We start from the raw sequence: 14207 nt of genomic DNA, 5'->3' as shown, positions 1-14207 counted from the left end.
CCTCTCTCTGTCCCTCTGTCTTGTCTTCCCCTCCTCCTTCCTCCCTCTCCTCTCCCTCCTCCTCCCCTGCCCCTCCCCCTCTCCCTGTCCTTCTCTAAAACTTCTGGCCCCACCTTTCTTTTCCATTGCCCAATCGCAGGCTCTAGCCTTTCTTTGCCCACTTAAAGTGGTGAGCAGGTTCATATGGAAATACCTGAGTATGTGATCTGCTCCTCATCTGGGGCAGGATTAGCATCAAAATACAAACAGCACCAAGGCAATCCACTGCACAGCTAGGCACAGTGGCCACCCTGTAACACCAGCACTGTGGGGGACCAACCTGGAGGAATCATGAGTTCAAATCCAGCCTTGGTCTCAAAGTAGGACCACAACAACTACGAAGTGAAAAACTCAAAACAAGTGATGAGGAGACAGAGGCAGGGGTTGGAGGTCATCAAACTATTCTGATGCAGCCTTGGGTGGTGGCCCCATGAGTGTTCCTCCAGGACCTGAGTCACCCAAAGGCTGACTTTCACCCTTGCAGTGGCCCTGAAAGACAGCTCACTGTAATATCCACTGCTGACTTGTCCTGACCCAGCTTGGTGGTACAGCCTGTACTTCAATCTTGGGAATGTCCTGGGTGACACCCGACCCTTGCCCCAACCCCCCACCGACCTGAGCACCACAGGGGAAAATGTAAGATGTGAGTAGGAGAGGGGGCGTCTGGGAAGTCTGAGCTTTCTGTTAGAATTGTCTGTAATTCTAGAGCTGCTGGTCCAGAGGTAAAGGAAAAAGAAAACCTGTGAAGGTGCTGTTCTTAAAAAAAAAAAAAGAAAATGCAGTTCCGCCTAAAGCATTTTCAGGAGCTGGAAGCTGAGCTCAGGAGCCACCAGACATCTTCTGCAGTTTCCTGACTCAGTTTCCCCTCTTCTCCTACGTGTACAAATTGCTCCTGAAACATGCCCTGTAACACCTTTTTTTTTTTTTTTTCCAGAAGAAATCCCTAAAAAGCCAGCTCAGTTTCCTTTTGCATTCTTCCCTGGGTGGGATCCTCAGAAAGCCTAGGCTTGGAGGGACCTGGTCAGAAGCTCTGAAGCCATTGGCTGCCAGGGCCTGGCCTATTTACATAGCCCTGCCCTTCTCGGGGAAATGGAAACTGAAAATCTACTTCCAATTTCAGCCAGGCTGGGAGACCCAGGAAAATTAGACTTAGCATGGAGCAGGGACTCAGGAGCATCCCAGCCTGGAAGCTGGACAAGTTCATAGAGGATTACCTCCTTCCCGACACCACCTTTGGTGCTGAGGTCAAATCAGCCGTCAATGTCGTGTGTGATTTCCTGAAGGAGAGATGCTTCCAAGGTGCTGCCCACCCAGTGAGGGTCTGCAAGGTGGTGAAGGTGAGCCCTCCTCAGCCTGAGCTGACCCAATGGGGTGCGAGAGGAATCTCAGAAGCCAGACAGCCCTGATCCCTCCTCTTCAATTCTGATCACAGCTGGCAATGGGTTTTCCCCCCAGGCTCCACGTCTGTATTAGAGAAAGAGCCTCAGCTACAGTTTATGTTCCCCAGTCCCAGGCTACGACCATTTCAGAGTCATAGAAACTGAAGCCCAGAACAGTAAAGCATTTGCTGGAGAGTGGCCGGTCAGAGGATCCAACCTTTGCACTGCGGTATGACATAGGGTAAATTAACTACCTTCTCCATGTCCAGTATTCCCAGTCAACACCCCAAGATGGCGAGGTCACATAGACTAAGTCAAATGTGACATGGAGGACAGAACACCACTCATATGCTGCATGGCTGGATTGAAGGACCCTATCTGGGCTCGATTCGCATTTCATGACCAACTCACAGGCTCTGTGAAGGATTCAGAATCAAAGTTTTTTCTTTTCTGCCTTGTTGTGTTTAGTTGATTGTATTTTTATATTTTTAGTTGTGAGTGGGGACTCTGTATGCGTTAGTGCAGGTTAGGTCAGGATTGAAGAGAGGGTGTCATATCCCTTAGAGCTGCAGTTACATAAGTGACTCTGAGCTGGCCTGCTTGGGTGCTGGGAACTAAACTGAGGTCATCAGCAGGAACAGCAGGCAGTTTTAACTACTGACCCACCTCTCAATCCCCAGATGTGACAATTTGTAATGCCCTCTCTCAACAGTGGCTGGTGCTCATGTGTGTTAGTAATGATTCTCAGCATTTTATTTAGGGAGGCTCGTCTTAGTATAAATTCTTCTTTTGAAAATATTCGTTTTCTAGATGTTGATCACTTTTATTACTTTCCAGTTGCTCTATGATTCTATATGCTATTCCATAGTATACTGTGCTATAGTGTAACACTATTCCTTGCTCATTTCCTTTAGATCTCTCCCTTCCCCCACTCCCATTCACACTTCCCTCCCCCCCCCCCGCCCCTGTCTCTCTCACACACACTGACATACACAAATATAGACTCCACAGATGAACATGGATGTTTGTCCTTCTGAATCTGGCTTATCTTCTGTACCAGGAGGAGACTCAGAATCCTCTATTTTCCTACATAGATCCCGATGTCACTCTTCAGGGCTAACTAGTATTCCACTACACATGTGGCAGCTTTATATATCCATCCATCCATCCATCCATCCATCACCCTTAGTGGTGGACTCTAGTTCAGCATCTGGACAGCCCAGCACGGCTCTCCCTGTCCCTTGTCATTCTCCTCCTTGTCTTTCAGGGTGGGTCCTCAGGCAAAGGCACCACACTCAAGGGCAAGTCAGACGCTGACCTGGTGGTGTTCCTTAACAATCTCACCAGCTTTCAGGATCAGTTAAACCGACGGGGAGAGTTCATCAAGGAAATTAAGAAACAGCTGTATGAGGTTCAGCATGAGAGACATTTTAGAGTCAAGTTTGAGGTCCAGAGTTCATGGTGGCCCAACCCCCGGTCTCTGAGCTTCAAGCTGAGTGCCCCCCATCTGCATCAGGAGGTGGAGTTTGATGTGCTTCCAGCCTTTGATGTCCTGGGTAAGGCAGCCTGCCAGAGAGCCTCAGCTCACCCTTCTGCATGCCTTTATCCTCCCTTCTAGTTCCACCGCTCTCTGTGTATGTGTGTGTGTGTGTGTGTGTGTGTGTGTGTGTGTGTGTGCATATGTGTCTTGCATAGGTGTTCACATGTATGTGGGTGTGATCCTGAGTCATGGTTAACACAGCTCAAGAGTAATTCATCTCTATTTTCTTCAATATTTTTAATTTAAATGCATTTCATACATCAAACATATTAATACTGTTGATTATTTTGAGAATCAAATAATACATAAAATTTGTTCAACTTTTATATTCATATCCTTTCATGCCCTAAGATATCATTAATGAATATTTAATACTATCTGTAACTGAGGATCCTATATCTAATGTTGGATACTAAGTTGATTCAAAACATGCAAAATATTCCTTGGGAGTTAAGCATAGTAAAAGAGCATAAATTATTTAAAATGGGTCATTAAGAAATATATCCAAAAGCCCTTATATGGTACCGCCTGACATAGTAAGAGAGTATTTGAAAGGCATTATGTATCTGTGTACATTGTCTAACAATCAGTTTACTTAAAAAAGATTACCAGTGTTTCTAGGAGAGAAATTATTTTATCAGTAAATATATTTTATAAATTTTAAAATAGCAAAAACTCTTTGAAGTAAAACATTATGAAAATGCTAATTTCAAGCACAGTGAGAAAAATTATGAGTAATATTTCCATGATGTTTGTAGAACATCAGAATAGTTATTTTAATGTATACTTCATTGTTCTGTATCCCTTTTCATTTCTGATTTTGTTAGTTTGGATGTGGTCTCTGTTAGTATGGCTAAGGGTTTACCTATCTTGTTGATTTTCTCAAAGAAACACCTCCTGGTTTTGTTGATTCTTTGTAGAGTTCTTTTTGTTTCTATTTGGTTTGATTATTTCCTGCCATTTACTCCTATCGAGTGTATTTGCTTCTTTTTGTTCTAGAACTTTCAGGTGTGCTCTCAAGCTGCTAGTGTAAGCTCTCTTCAGTTTCTTTTTGGAGGCACTTAGAGCTATGAGTTTTCCTCTTACCCACTGCTTCCATTGTGTCCCATAAGTTTTGGTATGATGTGTCTTCATTTTCATTAAATTCTAAAAAGCCTTTTAATTTCTTTCTTTCTTTATTTCTTCCTTGGCCAAGTTAACATTGAGAAGAATGTTGTTCAGCTTCCATGTGTATGTGTGCTTTCTGTTGTTTTTGTTGGTATTTAAGACCAGCCTTAGTCCATGGTGATCTGATAGGGTTCATCAGCTTATTTCAGTCTTCTTGTATCTGCTGAGGCCTGTTTTGTGACCAATTATATGGTCAATTTTGGGGAAGGTACAGTGAGGTGCTGAGAAGAAGGTATATTCTTTTGCTTTAGGATGAAATGTTCTATAAATATCTGTTAAATCCATTTGATCCATAACTTCTGTTAATTTCACTGTGTCTCTGTTTAGTTCCTTTTTCCATGATCTGTCCATTGCTGAGAGTGGGGTGATGAAATCTCCCACTATTATTGTGTGGGGTGCGATGTGTGCTTTGAGCTTTAATAAGTTTCTTTTATGAATGTGGGTGCCTTGCATTTGGAGCATAGATGTTCAGAATTGAGAGTTCATCTTGGTTGATTTTTCCTTTGACTAGTATGAAGTGTCCTTCTTTATCTTTTTATGAAAACTTTTGGTTGAGAGTTGATTTTGTTTGATATTAGAATGACTACTTCAGCTTGTTTCTTAAGACCATTTGCTTGGAAAATTGTTTTCCAATCATTTACTCTGAGGTAGTGTCTACCTTTGTCACTGAGGTGTGTTTCCTGCGTGCAGTACAATGCTGGATCCTGTTTACATATCCAGTCTGTTATTCTATGTCTTTTTATTAGGGAATTCAGTCCATTGGTGTTAAGAGATATTAAGCAAAAGTGATTGTTACTTCCTGTTAGTTTCGTTGGTAGAGGTGGATTTATGTCTGTGTGGCTATTTTCTTTTGGGTTTGTTGCAAGATTACTTTCTTACTTTTTCTAGGGTGTAAATTCCATCCTTTTGTTGGTGTTTTCCATCTATTATCCTTTGTAAGGCTGAATTCATGGAAAGATATGTGTAAATTTGGTTTTGTCATGGAATACCTTGGTTTCTTCATCTATGGTAATTGAGAGTTCTGCTGGGTATAGTAGTCTGGGCTGGCATTTGTGTTCTCTTAGGGTCTGTATGAGATCTATCCAGGATCTTCTAGCTTTCATAGTCTCTGGTGAGGAGTCTGGTGTAATTCTGATAGGTCTGCCTTTCTATGTTACTTCACCTTTTTCCCTTACTGCTTTTTATATTCTTTCTTTGTTTAGTGTTTTTGCTTTTTTGATTATTATGTGACAGAAAGTATTTCTTTCCTGTCGAGTCTGTTTGGAGTTCTGTAGACTTCTTGTACGTTCATGGGCATCCCTTTCTTTAGGTTAGGGAAGTTTTCTTCTATAATTTTGTTGAAGATATTTACTGGCCCTTTGAGTTGGGAATCTTCACTTTCTTCTATACCTATCATCTTTAGGTTTCATCTTCTCATTAGGTCCTGGATTTCCTTGATATTTTGCGTTAACAGCTTTTTGCTTTTTGCATTTTCTTTGGATGTTATGTCAATGTTTTCTATGGTATCATCTGCACCTGACATTCTCTCTTCTATCTCTTGTATTCTATAGGTGATGACCTGCATTGTATTCTAGACCCTGAAACTGACTATAAGCCCATGAGAGAGAGAGAGAGAGAGAGAGAGAGAGAGAGAGAGAGAGAGAGAGAGAGAGAGAGAGAGAGAGAAAGAGAGAGAGAGAGACCTCCCTGGTCACTGATGGACTGGCTTGTCTAAGCTCCATCATTGAGTGACTTTGACCTGTGCCAGCATCACAGTTGACACGTGGCACACGCATGCACACACTTAAGGCACAGCCTGCCTAGACTACTAACATGTGTGCACACCTATACTCACATCCACTGTACAAAGTGCACAGCACACGCACACACACACACACACACACAAACACTGCCATATCTTGTTCTTTTCAGGACCTGGACAAACAAAACCACACCATATTAAGTCACACACTACAGAAAATTATTCAATGAAAACCCAATGAAACCTTAGTGGATGCAATCCATACACAAAATAGGGCAGAAACTCTGTCAGCATGAGACATGATATACCAGTGCAGCTGACTACCCCACAGTAAACTTTGACACATACATGAGTGCACACAGTTGACAAGAACCATGCAGAAGATGCTGGAACCAGATACTGGATAATGGTCGACCATTATCCAAGGACTGTGTATGACCACAGTGTGCTGGTTTCTCCCACCACTGTCTCCAGGCCTGCAAGAAAGACTCTCACTAGAACAAACTGGGAGCAGGGACTCTGCAGTGCCCAGCATGTGTGCAGTCCTGAGGAGTGTTGGGACAGATGGGTATATGCTGAGCAATGCTTGCTGATGAAAAACACTGCCTGTTCGCTGAACCCCATAGGGAGTGATTTTAGACCTGGGGATATTGAGGAACCTCATAGAATGGCTGAGATATTAAAATGATTGAAATTGCCTTTACAGGTCATGGTAGCATCAATAAGAAGCCTAATCCCTTAATCTACACCATCCTCATCTGGGAATGTACCTCCCTGGGGAAGGATGGCGAGTTCTCTACCTGCTTCACGGAGCTCCAGCGGAACTTCCTGAAGCAGCGCCCAGCCAAGCTGAAGAGTCTCATCCGTCTGGTCAAGCACTGGTACCAACTGGTAAGGCATTGGCCCAGCCACTGTGGGCTTCATCTGTACAGAGTGTAGACACAGGCCACAGGTAATGTGTATTCTAGTTTGCTTTCTTTTGAGGTCATAGCTTTATCATGTGACCAAAACTTTCCTGGGAAGGAAGGATATTCTTATGTTTACACATCTAAGGCACACTCCATCATTGAGGGAAGTCAGAGGAATAACTGAAGCAGAGGCCATGGAGGAATTCTGCTCACCGTTTGCTGTCCATGGCTTACTCAGTGGGCATTTCTATATAGCCCAAGGCCACATTCCACTCATGGCCCCAACAACAGTGGTCTGGTCCCACCCACATCAGTCAGTGATTAGTAACATGCCCATAAACTACCCAAGCCAGTCAGATGCATAGGCATTTTACTGAGCAAGATGGACTCCTACCAGAGGAGGCTAGCTGGTGTTGAGTGGACAAAAATTAAGCAGCACAGTTGACCCCTTTTCAACATGGCACGCAAACAAACCACGGTTGAACCGTAACCTTTCCCTTCTCGCTTGTCCCTAAGATCTCCTGTCGCTATCACATCATAAAACACAGTGCAGCTTTAAAGTCCCCAAATTAAAAACCAAACCTAAAGAAGCTACGACACATAAAAAGACACTAGTCTCTCAATGGTGGGCTCTTATACTATTAAAAACACAAGTTAAATACGTTCTTACTGCAAGAGGGAAGAACCAGGTCACTGTCACAATCTAATTAAAACACAACCAAAGGCCAACAGAGCAAAAGGCTCAGTATCTGATATCTGGGACTCACAGTTCTCTGAGCTTCTCAGGCTCTGCCATCCACAGCACACAGGTCTCAGGCTCAGGCCAGCTCTCTTCTCACGTTTTTCTGTCCCTGGCAGTCGTCTCCTGCTCAGGGCGATTCTGTACCTGGGATCTCCACTGCCATTGAGGCTGCCCTTTCACCAATGGCTTCTGGCCTCTCTCAGTGCCAGGCCTCAGCTGCTTCCCATGACCCCTCCAAATCTGCAGCTCTCATGAGACTAAAGCCTTACCCCCTGGGAGACCTCTCTGCAGTTCCAGGTGTGTCTGCCAACTGGAGATGCAGCCTTGGGATCCCTGGACCACAGGTTCTGTTTTCTAACAGAAGAAAACTCTTCCCAAACACTTGACCCCCACGGTGCAGGTTTCTTCTTAAATAGAGTTGGTCTTTAGCTCCAGCTGGTGAGAAATTGCTGATTCTTACTCCAAACACAGCACACAGACAGCCCAGGTGGGGTCTTTGCTTTTCTCTGAAACTTCACTCCAGCCTCTGTCACCTGCCTGCTTCTCAGCACTTCTGTCTTCCAAGTTCCCACAAACTGATCCCACTCTCAGCTCTCAACAGCTTTTCAACCCAAAGATGCAAAATCCTTTCTCAGTCCTCCCAAAGATCAACATGGTGGAGGCATTTTTTCACTTGTGGGTCGGTCTTCTCCAGATGATACTCTCTGTGACAGATTGACAAAAAGAATAAAATTTGGCAAAAAGCAGTGAGAAAAAGCAATGTAAAGGAAAAAGTGGGTGGAAGAGAATCAGTGGGGAGGGGATGAGAGTGAAGCAGGGGTGAGTAGAGATGGGGGAGGTGATGCTGTAGGAGGGACAAGGAGTGGGAAAGGCGATCTGAGAGTAGGGAGGCCTGTTCTAGTTGATTTCTTCTAGTCCACTTTCCAATCTGCTAACTCTCTCTTCAGCCGTGTCTGATTCACTGTTCCATGGCTGCTGCTTCATTTGAGTCTTTGGATTTTTCTTCCATCTTTGGCTAACTTTTCATGGCTCATTTAGACTTTGATTTTTGTGACTTGTCAAGCTATGTTTTTAAATGTGTGATTTCTTATTATATCCTGAATGTATTTGTGACTCTGTGTGTGTGTGTGTGTTTATACCTATTCATGGGAGCACAAGTTGTGTATGTGTGTGCATGTGTGTCCATTACCAGTTGAGGGCAGAGTATGAGGGCAGGTCCTCAGCCACTCCCCACCTTGTATAATCAGTCAGGGTCTCATACATGACACTCAGTGTGCTGAATCAGCAGTTCGGGACAGTCAAACAGCCTGGGGGAGCCCCATCACTATCCCCTTGAACTGGGATTAGGAGTCAGCTTCCTCAAGAGCCTGACACTCATGTAGATGCTGAGGATCTGACCTCCAGTTCTCACCCTTGCACAGGGAGGGAGGCGCTTTACTCCTGAGCCACCTCCCTGGCCCCTTCCCAGTTATTTCAAAGCCCAGCATCAACCTTCCATAGTGAGCACTCCTTATGTCCCACTCCCACCCTCACTCCCAGCTGTCACTCATGATGTCCTGATGCCTCCTGTGCCTGCTAATGAATGCTGTCTTTGTGGAGCACACAGAGTCAGTCTCAACCACTCAGCTCTTGACTATAGCACAGGATGTGCCAGAGACTGAATCTAAGTGACTGGATGTGGCTGTGTGACAATAAACCTGCAATTCCTTCATCAGATGGCAGTTTAATTGAGCCTGCGAGAAGTGTCCCCCTCACCAGAGCTGAGAGCCCGATATTTTCTCATTGTGTTTCTCTTCTCAGTGTAAGGAGAAACTGGGGAAGCCACTGCCCCCACAGTACGCCCTGGAGCTGCTCACTGTCTATGCCTGGGAACAAGGGAATGGATGTAATGAGTTCAACACAGCCCAGGGCTTCCGGACCGTCTTGGAACTGGTCATCAATTATCAGCATCTTCGAATCTACTGGACAAAGTATTATGACTTTGAACACAAGGAGGTCTCCAAATACCTGCACAGACAGCTCAGAAAAGCCAGGTAGTGTCCACACATGGCTCTGCTCCCCATTGGCTCCAGGCTGCACTTGTGTGGGGAGGGGGAGGTGGGAGCTCTGTCTAGGAAGCATCTCCTGCACTAGGCACTGCCCAGCTGTCACCTGATGGATATGAGGTTCTACAGCCCTGGGAGGCAGGGCTGGGCTCACCTGTCTGCAGATGAGGAGACCAAGATTCTGACATTGTCAAGATGAAGCAGCAAAGGCAGGGGAGGACATAGAGTGGGATCTGAATTATTCCAGCATTAAATGAAGTCACCATAGGTGTTGGCAAGGTGTAAATAATAGAGTACTGTGTCACCCTAGGGAGTGACATGTCCTGATCCTGTATTTGATCAGTTTTCCCATGAGACTGGCTGGTCCAACTGTCCCCATGTCACAGATCAGGGAGCCTGAGGCACCTGCCCCAGGACACACAGCTACTAAAGGGTGGAGAATTTGAACCCAAGCCTTCTACATCATGCCAAAGGATCCCTCCAGGCTTGTGTATACTGTGGAGCAGGGACAAAGGAGAGACTTTAGAAAGGGATGCTCTGCTGGGCGCCTCTCCTGCCCCTTTAAGTGATTCCTGGGGCACTGGAGAGCTGAACAGTTGCTGTCTCCTCTGCAGGCCTGTGATCCTGGACCCAGCTGACCCGACAGGGAATGTGGCTGGTGGGAACCCAGAGGGCTGGAGGCGGTTGGCTGAAGAGGCTGATGTGTGGCTGTGGTACCCATGTTTTATGAAAAATGATGGTTCCCGAGTGAGCTCCTGGGATGTGCCGGTGAGACCCCATCATCATCCTGTCCCCATGCACTCAGCTTCGGTTCCTCCATCTAGTTGGAGAACATTCTCACTGAGATGTGGTCTTTTTCTAACGGACTTCACTCTTCTGGGGGCGGAGGACAGTGGTTACTCTATTTTACAGCCATTTCAGCACCAGTCAGAGCTGTCAAGTGCTGGCAAGATGGCTTAATGGGTAAAGGCACTGCCAACACTGAAGACCTGAGTTTGGTCCCTGGAACCAATATGGCAGAAGCAAAAAGACAAATCCCCCATGTTGTCCTGTGACCTTCATCTGTGTGCTGCTACACTCCTGGACACACACAGAAACTCACACAATGCACACTCATGCAAATGCACTTATATTTACACAAACTATCATACATACACAGAAACACACACTCATATAAAACACAGAAACATACATACTGACATAAATACATACATACTGACATACTGACATATACACACATGCACCTACACACTGACCCTCAAGGAGAGAGTGTAAAGGAGATTTGGAACTGAGGCCACTGGCTCAGGGACACTCAGCTAGTGATTGGCAGGGCTGGGATCCTTTGGACTCTGAAGCCACTGTCTGGTCCATGAAGCATCCTGTCTTCCCTGTCATTGTCAGGTGACCAATGGGACTCGGTGGGGCTGTGTCATAGCCAGAGAAGCACAGAGGGACCTGTATGTGGACCTCTCCCCTCCTGGGGCAGGGTCTGCGTGATGCTAGGGAATGGATAATGTCACGTGTGACCTCAGGGTGGGGATGAACATGGGTGCAGTGATGTAGGGAAGAAACCTTAGGAGGTCAAAAGGAAGTGAGAGGGGACATGGAGGGAGGCAGCTGTGGGAACAGTGGCCTGTAGTGCTGTCCTGCAACAGAGAGGGGACTAGTCCATGTCTCCCACTTGTCAGATCACTAATGAAGAAGGCCTTTCTGTGGGGTCTTATGTACCCTTAATGGGCATAGTCATAAAGGAATCTTGATGGCCTTGAGTGTGCTGCCCCCCTTTCTGAGGAGCACCAGGTGTATAGTCATGGTACCCCCAATAACCAGGACTGATTTACACCCCTTCATGTAGGAATGCAGGCTCCTGACATGAATGTGTGTTTTTTCATTACAGACGGTGGTTCCTGTACCTTTCGAGCAGGTCAGCATTTGTTCTTTGTTGTGGTTGATGTGAGGTGGGTTTCTGCTGTGTGCCCCAGGTTGGCCTGGACCTCGCCATTCTCCTGTCACAGTGCAGGGGCGACAGCAGGGTAAGCTTGATGTTCTGACCATGCCCTGCCTTCCCTCCATCCTCAGGTGGAGGAGAATTGGACATGTATCCTGCTGTGAGCACAGCAGCCCCTGCCCAGGAGACTGCAGGTCAGGGGCATTGCTGCTCTGCTGCAGGCCCATGACCCAGTGAGGGAGGGCCTCACTTGGCATCAGACTCCGTGCTTCTGATGCCTGCCAGCCATGTTTGACTCCTGTTTAATCACAGCCAGCCTTCCTCATCAGATTCAGAAGGAGAGGAGAGAACACACGCTTGGCGTCCATCTGTCCACCTGTTGGAAAGTTCTGTCCAACAAAGTCTGATCAACAATAAACCACAGCAGGTGCCGTCATGGAGTGTGAACTCTGAGGAGTGGGCCATACAAGAACAGTGCAGGTGTGTGTGCGTGTGTGTGCCCATGCACATGCGTGTGTGTCTTCACGATTCAACTAGATGCATTTAGTGAGCACTTACTACATGATTCAGACGTTCAGCAGTGGTTAGAGCGAAGCCGAACTGCTAGCGTTTTTGATGCAAGTTGGATTGGGTTCCTTTGAGGTCTCTTCTTACAGATAAACACAAGAGAGGAACCCTTGGTTTCTTCTGCCCATGAGCCCAAGACACGATTCTAGCCCTGCCCTATCTGAAACAGACGCAGTTCACTGGCCACACATGGACATGGAACACTGAGACTGTAGCCTGTGCTCTCAGGGTGCCCTTGAGTGGCTACAACATGCAGGCTGGGGGCCCATAGGTATGAGGAAAATAAAAGGTGCGTGGAATTTTTGACATATTAGCTTTGACACACGGTCATTGGCAGCAATGATCAGCTTTGACACACTTAGTTAAATCACAATGATTGTGGCTTCCTTTCTGAGACATGAATTTGATGTGACATAAGCTGTCGTGGAACTCACAGGAATCCTCCTGCCTCAGTCTCTCACTCGGTTCTGGAATCATACACACACACTCTTCCTCACAGAGACCTAATGGTCCCATCCATCAGTGTTGTGAACCATCTGGTCATTTCTCAGACTCAAAGGGCTCATGTGTGCACTCACCTCATGCACACCTGCTCACTAAGAATTCAAGGCATTGTGAAGGACCACCAGCTCTCAAAGCCTTCTCCTGTCACTAATACCTACTCTCTGAATAACCCTGTGTGTGTGCATGTGCGCGCACGCTTTTGTGTGTGTGTGTGTCCTCCCAGCCCATATTCACTCAGTTTTTACTCAAATGTCCCTCACAAAGGGGAGTGCCAGCATCCCGAGTGTAAGAAGATGTGTGTTCCTCCTCCACAGAACATGTCACCCTGTGCTGTGTCCTTTATCTGAGCCCTCAGGGGACCCAGTGGTGCTGGTCTATGATTCCAATATTGCTCTTTCTTAAACGACCCCAGACACACAGAGTTGGTTTTAATAATCAATCTCCAGGGCATCCCAATGACTCTTGCTAAGCAGAGGGGAATCAATATGTCAGCTTTCATGGACCCCATGTGAAAGCAAGCCCACATGTGATGTGTAATGGCCACACCCCATTTCCCCATGACAGACAGAATGAACCCTTGTGAGGACCTTTGAGACCCTCCCCAATGATACACAGCATGGAGTTAAACAGCAGGGTACTGGAATGAGCAATGGGCAGCTTAAGGGAGGAGGAGTCTCATGGTGGCTGGATCGTTTCCATGACAACAGGGATGCAGGGTCTATCAGAGGGAGAAAGATGTCCATAGTTGATACTTGCATATCAGAGCATCTGACTGCCATGTTGTGCAGCATCATGCTTGCTCCAAACTGGATCTGACAAGATCCCTTTGCCCTAAGCATGGTGCTCATCCCTGCTCTTCCCAAGGGATGTCCTATGGTGCTGAGTTACCATCCAGTCTGGGCAGGGAAGTGGCAGGGCTTGACAACAGACTCTTTGAGGTGCCAAGCCCTATCTTCAACTTTGACCTTCTGCCGATGTCAGACACTCCCTTCTCTCCAGTGCCCACCCTCTCGGTAAGTAACATATGCCTACTGAGGGCAAGCACTGCTCTGTCCACCATGGTACCACAGGGTTCTGTTCCAACACTGAAACTGGATTCAGGTCAGTAATTGGAGGGACCCGCACTGACAGCCACTGCCCTCATCCCAAATCAACCCTCAGGGTTCCTTCAAATGATCCACGATGGTGCATCTTCATGGTCAACTTCACTAGCCTCCGATGTACGTGGACACACACCTCTGGGTGTGTGTGTGAGCACACTTTCACAAATGTCTGCAGACTGCTTCCCTGCTCTGTGGCCATCTGTCAGCTCACCTCCTCACCTGTGCTGATTTGACTGCATTCACAGGGGTTATAAGACATTTGGGAAGATCAAAGCTCAGGATGGTTAACTGACTTTTGAGCAAGTTCCATCACACATAGTGGGGGAAAGAAGGGATCTTGTGCTCAACTCGGGAAGCTGGTGGGACTCTGGTAGGACTGAAAGCCCACCCTCACCTCACTCTACACAGACAGACCGACCGACCGACAGGCACACACACACACACACACACACACACACACACACACACACACACACAGCAGCCAAATGCAAGCAAAAGGATCCTGAGAGAAGACAACTGCTTAG

General features: G+C 46.5%; 1 protein-coding gene across 1 annotated transcript; it reads left to right on the top strand.

Annotated features, from left to right (window-relative positions):
• Positions 1–1135: 1135 nt before the first annotated feature.
• Positions 1136–11945, top strand: LOC147005350 (2'-5'-oligoadenylate synthase 1A-like). The gene is made up of 7 exons (XM_085837098.1): positions 1136–1376; positions 2686–2974; positions 6573–6757; positions 9317–9549; positions 10176–10329; positions 11459–11485; positions 11641–11945. Exons 1-7 carry the CDS (start codon positions 1194–1196, stop codon positions 11671–11673), a joined length of 1104 nt encoding a protein of 367 aa, XP_085693224.1. The 5' UTR covers positions 1136–1193; the 3' UTR covers positions 11674–11945.
• Positions 11946–14207: the final 2262 nt, after the last annotated feature.

This window comes from Mus caroli, unplaced genomic scaffold (assembly GCF_978045245.1).
Source record: "Mus caroli unplaced genomic scaffold, Mus_caroli_1 scaffold_4, whole genome shotgun sequence".
NCBI classification, from domain to species: Eukaryota; Metazoa; Chordata; class Mammalia; order Rodentia; family Muridae; genus Mus; species Mus caroli.
The sequence above is the reverse complement of the archived record's forward strand: the minus strand, read 5'-3'. Positions and strand labels throughout refer to the sequence as shown.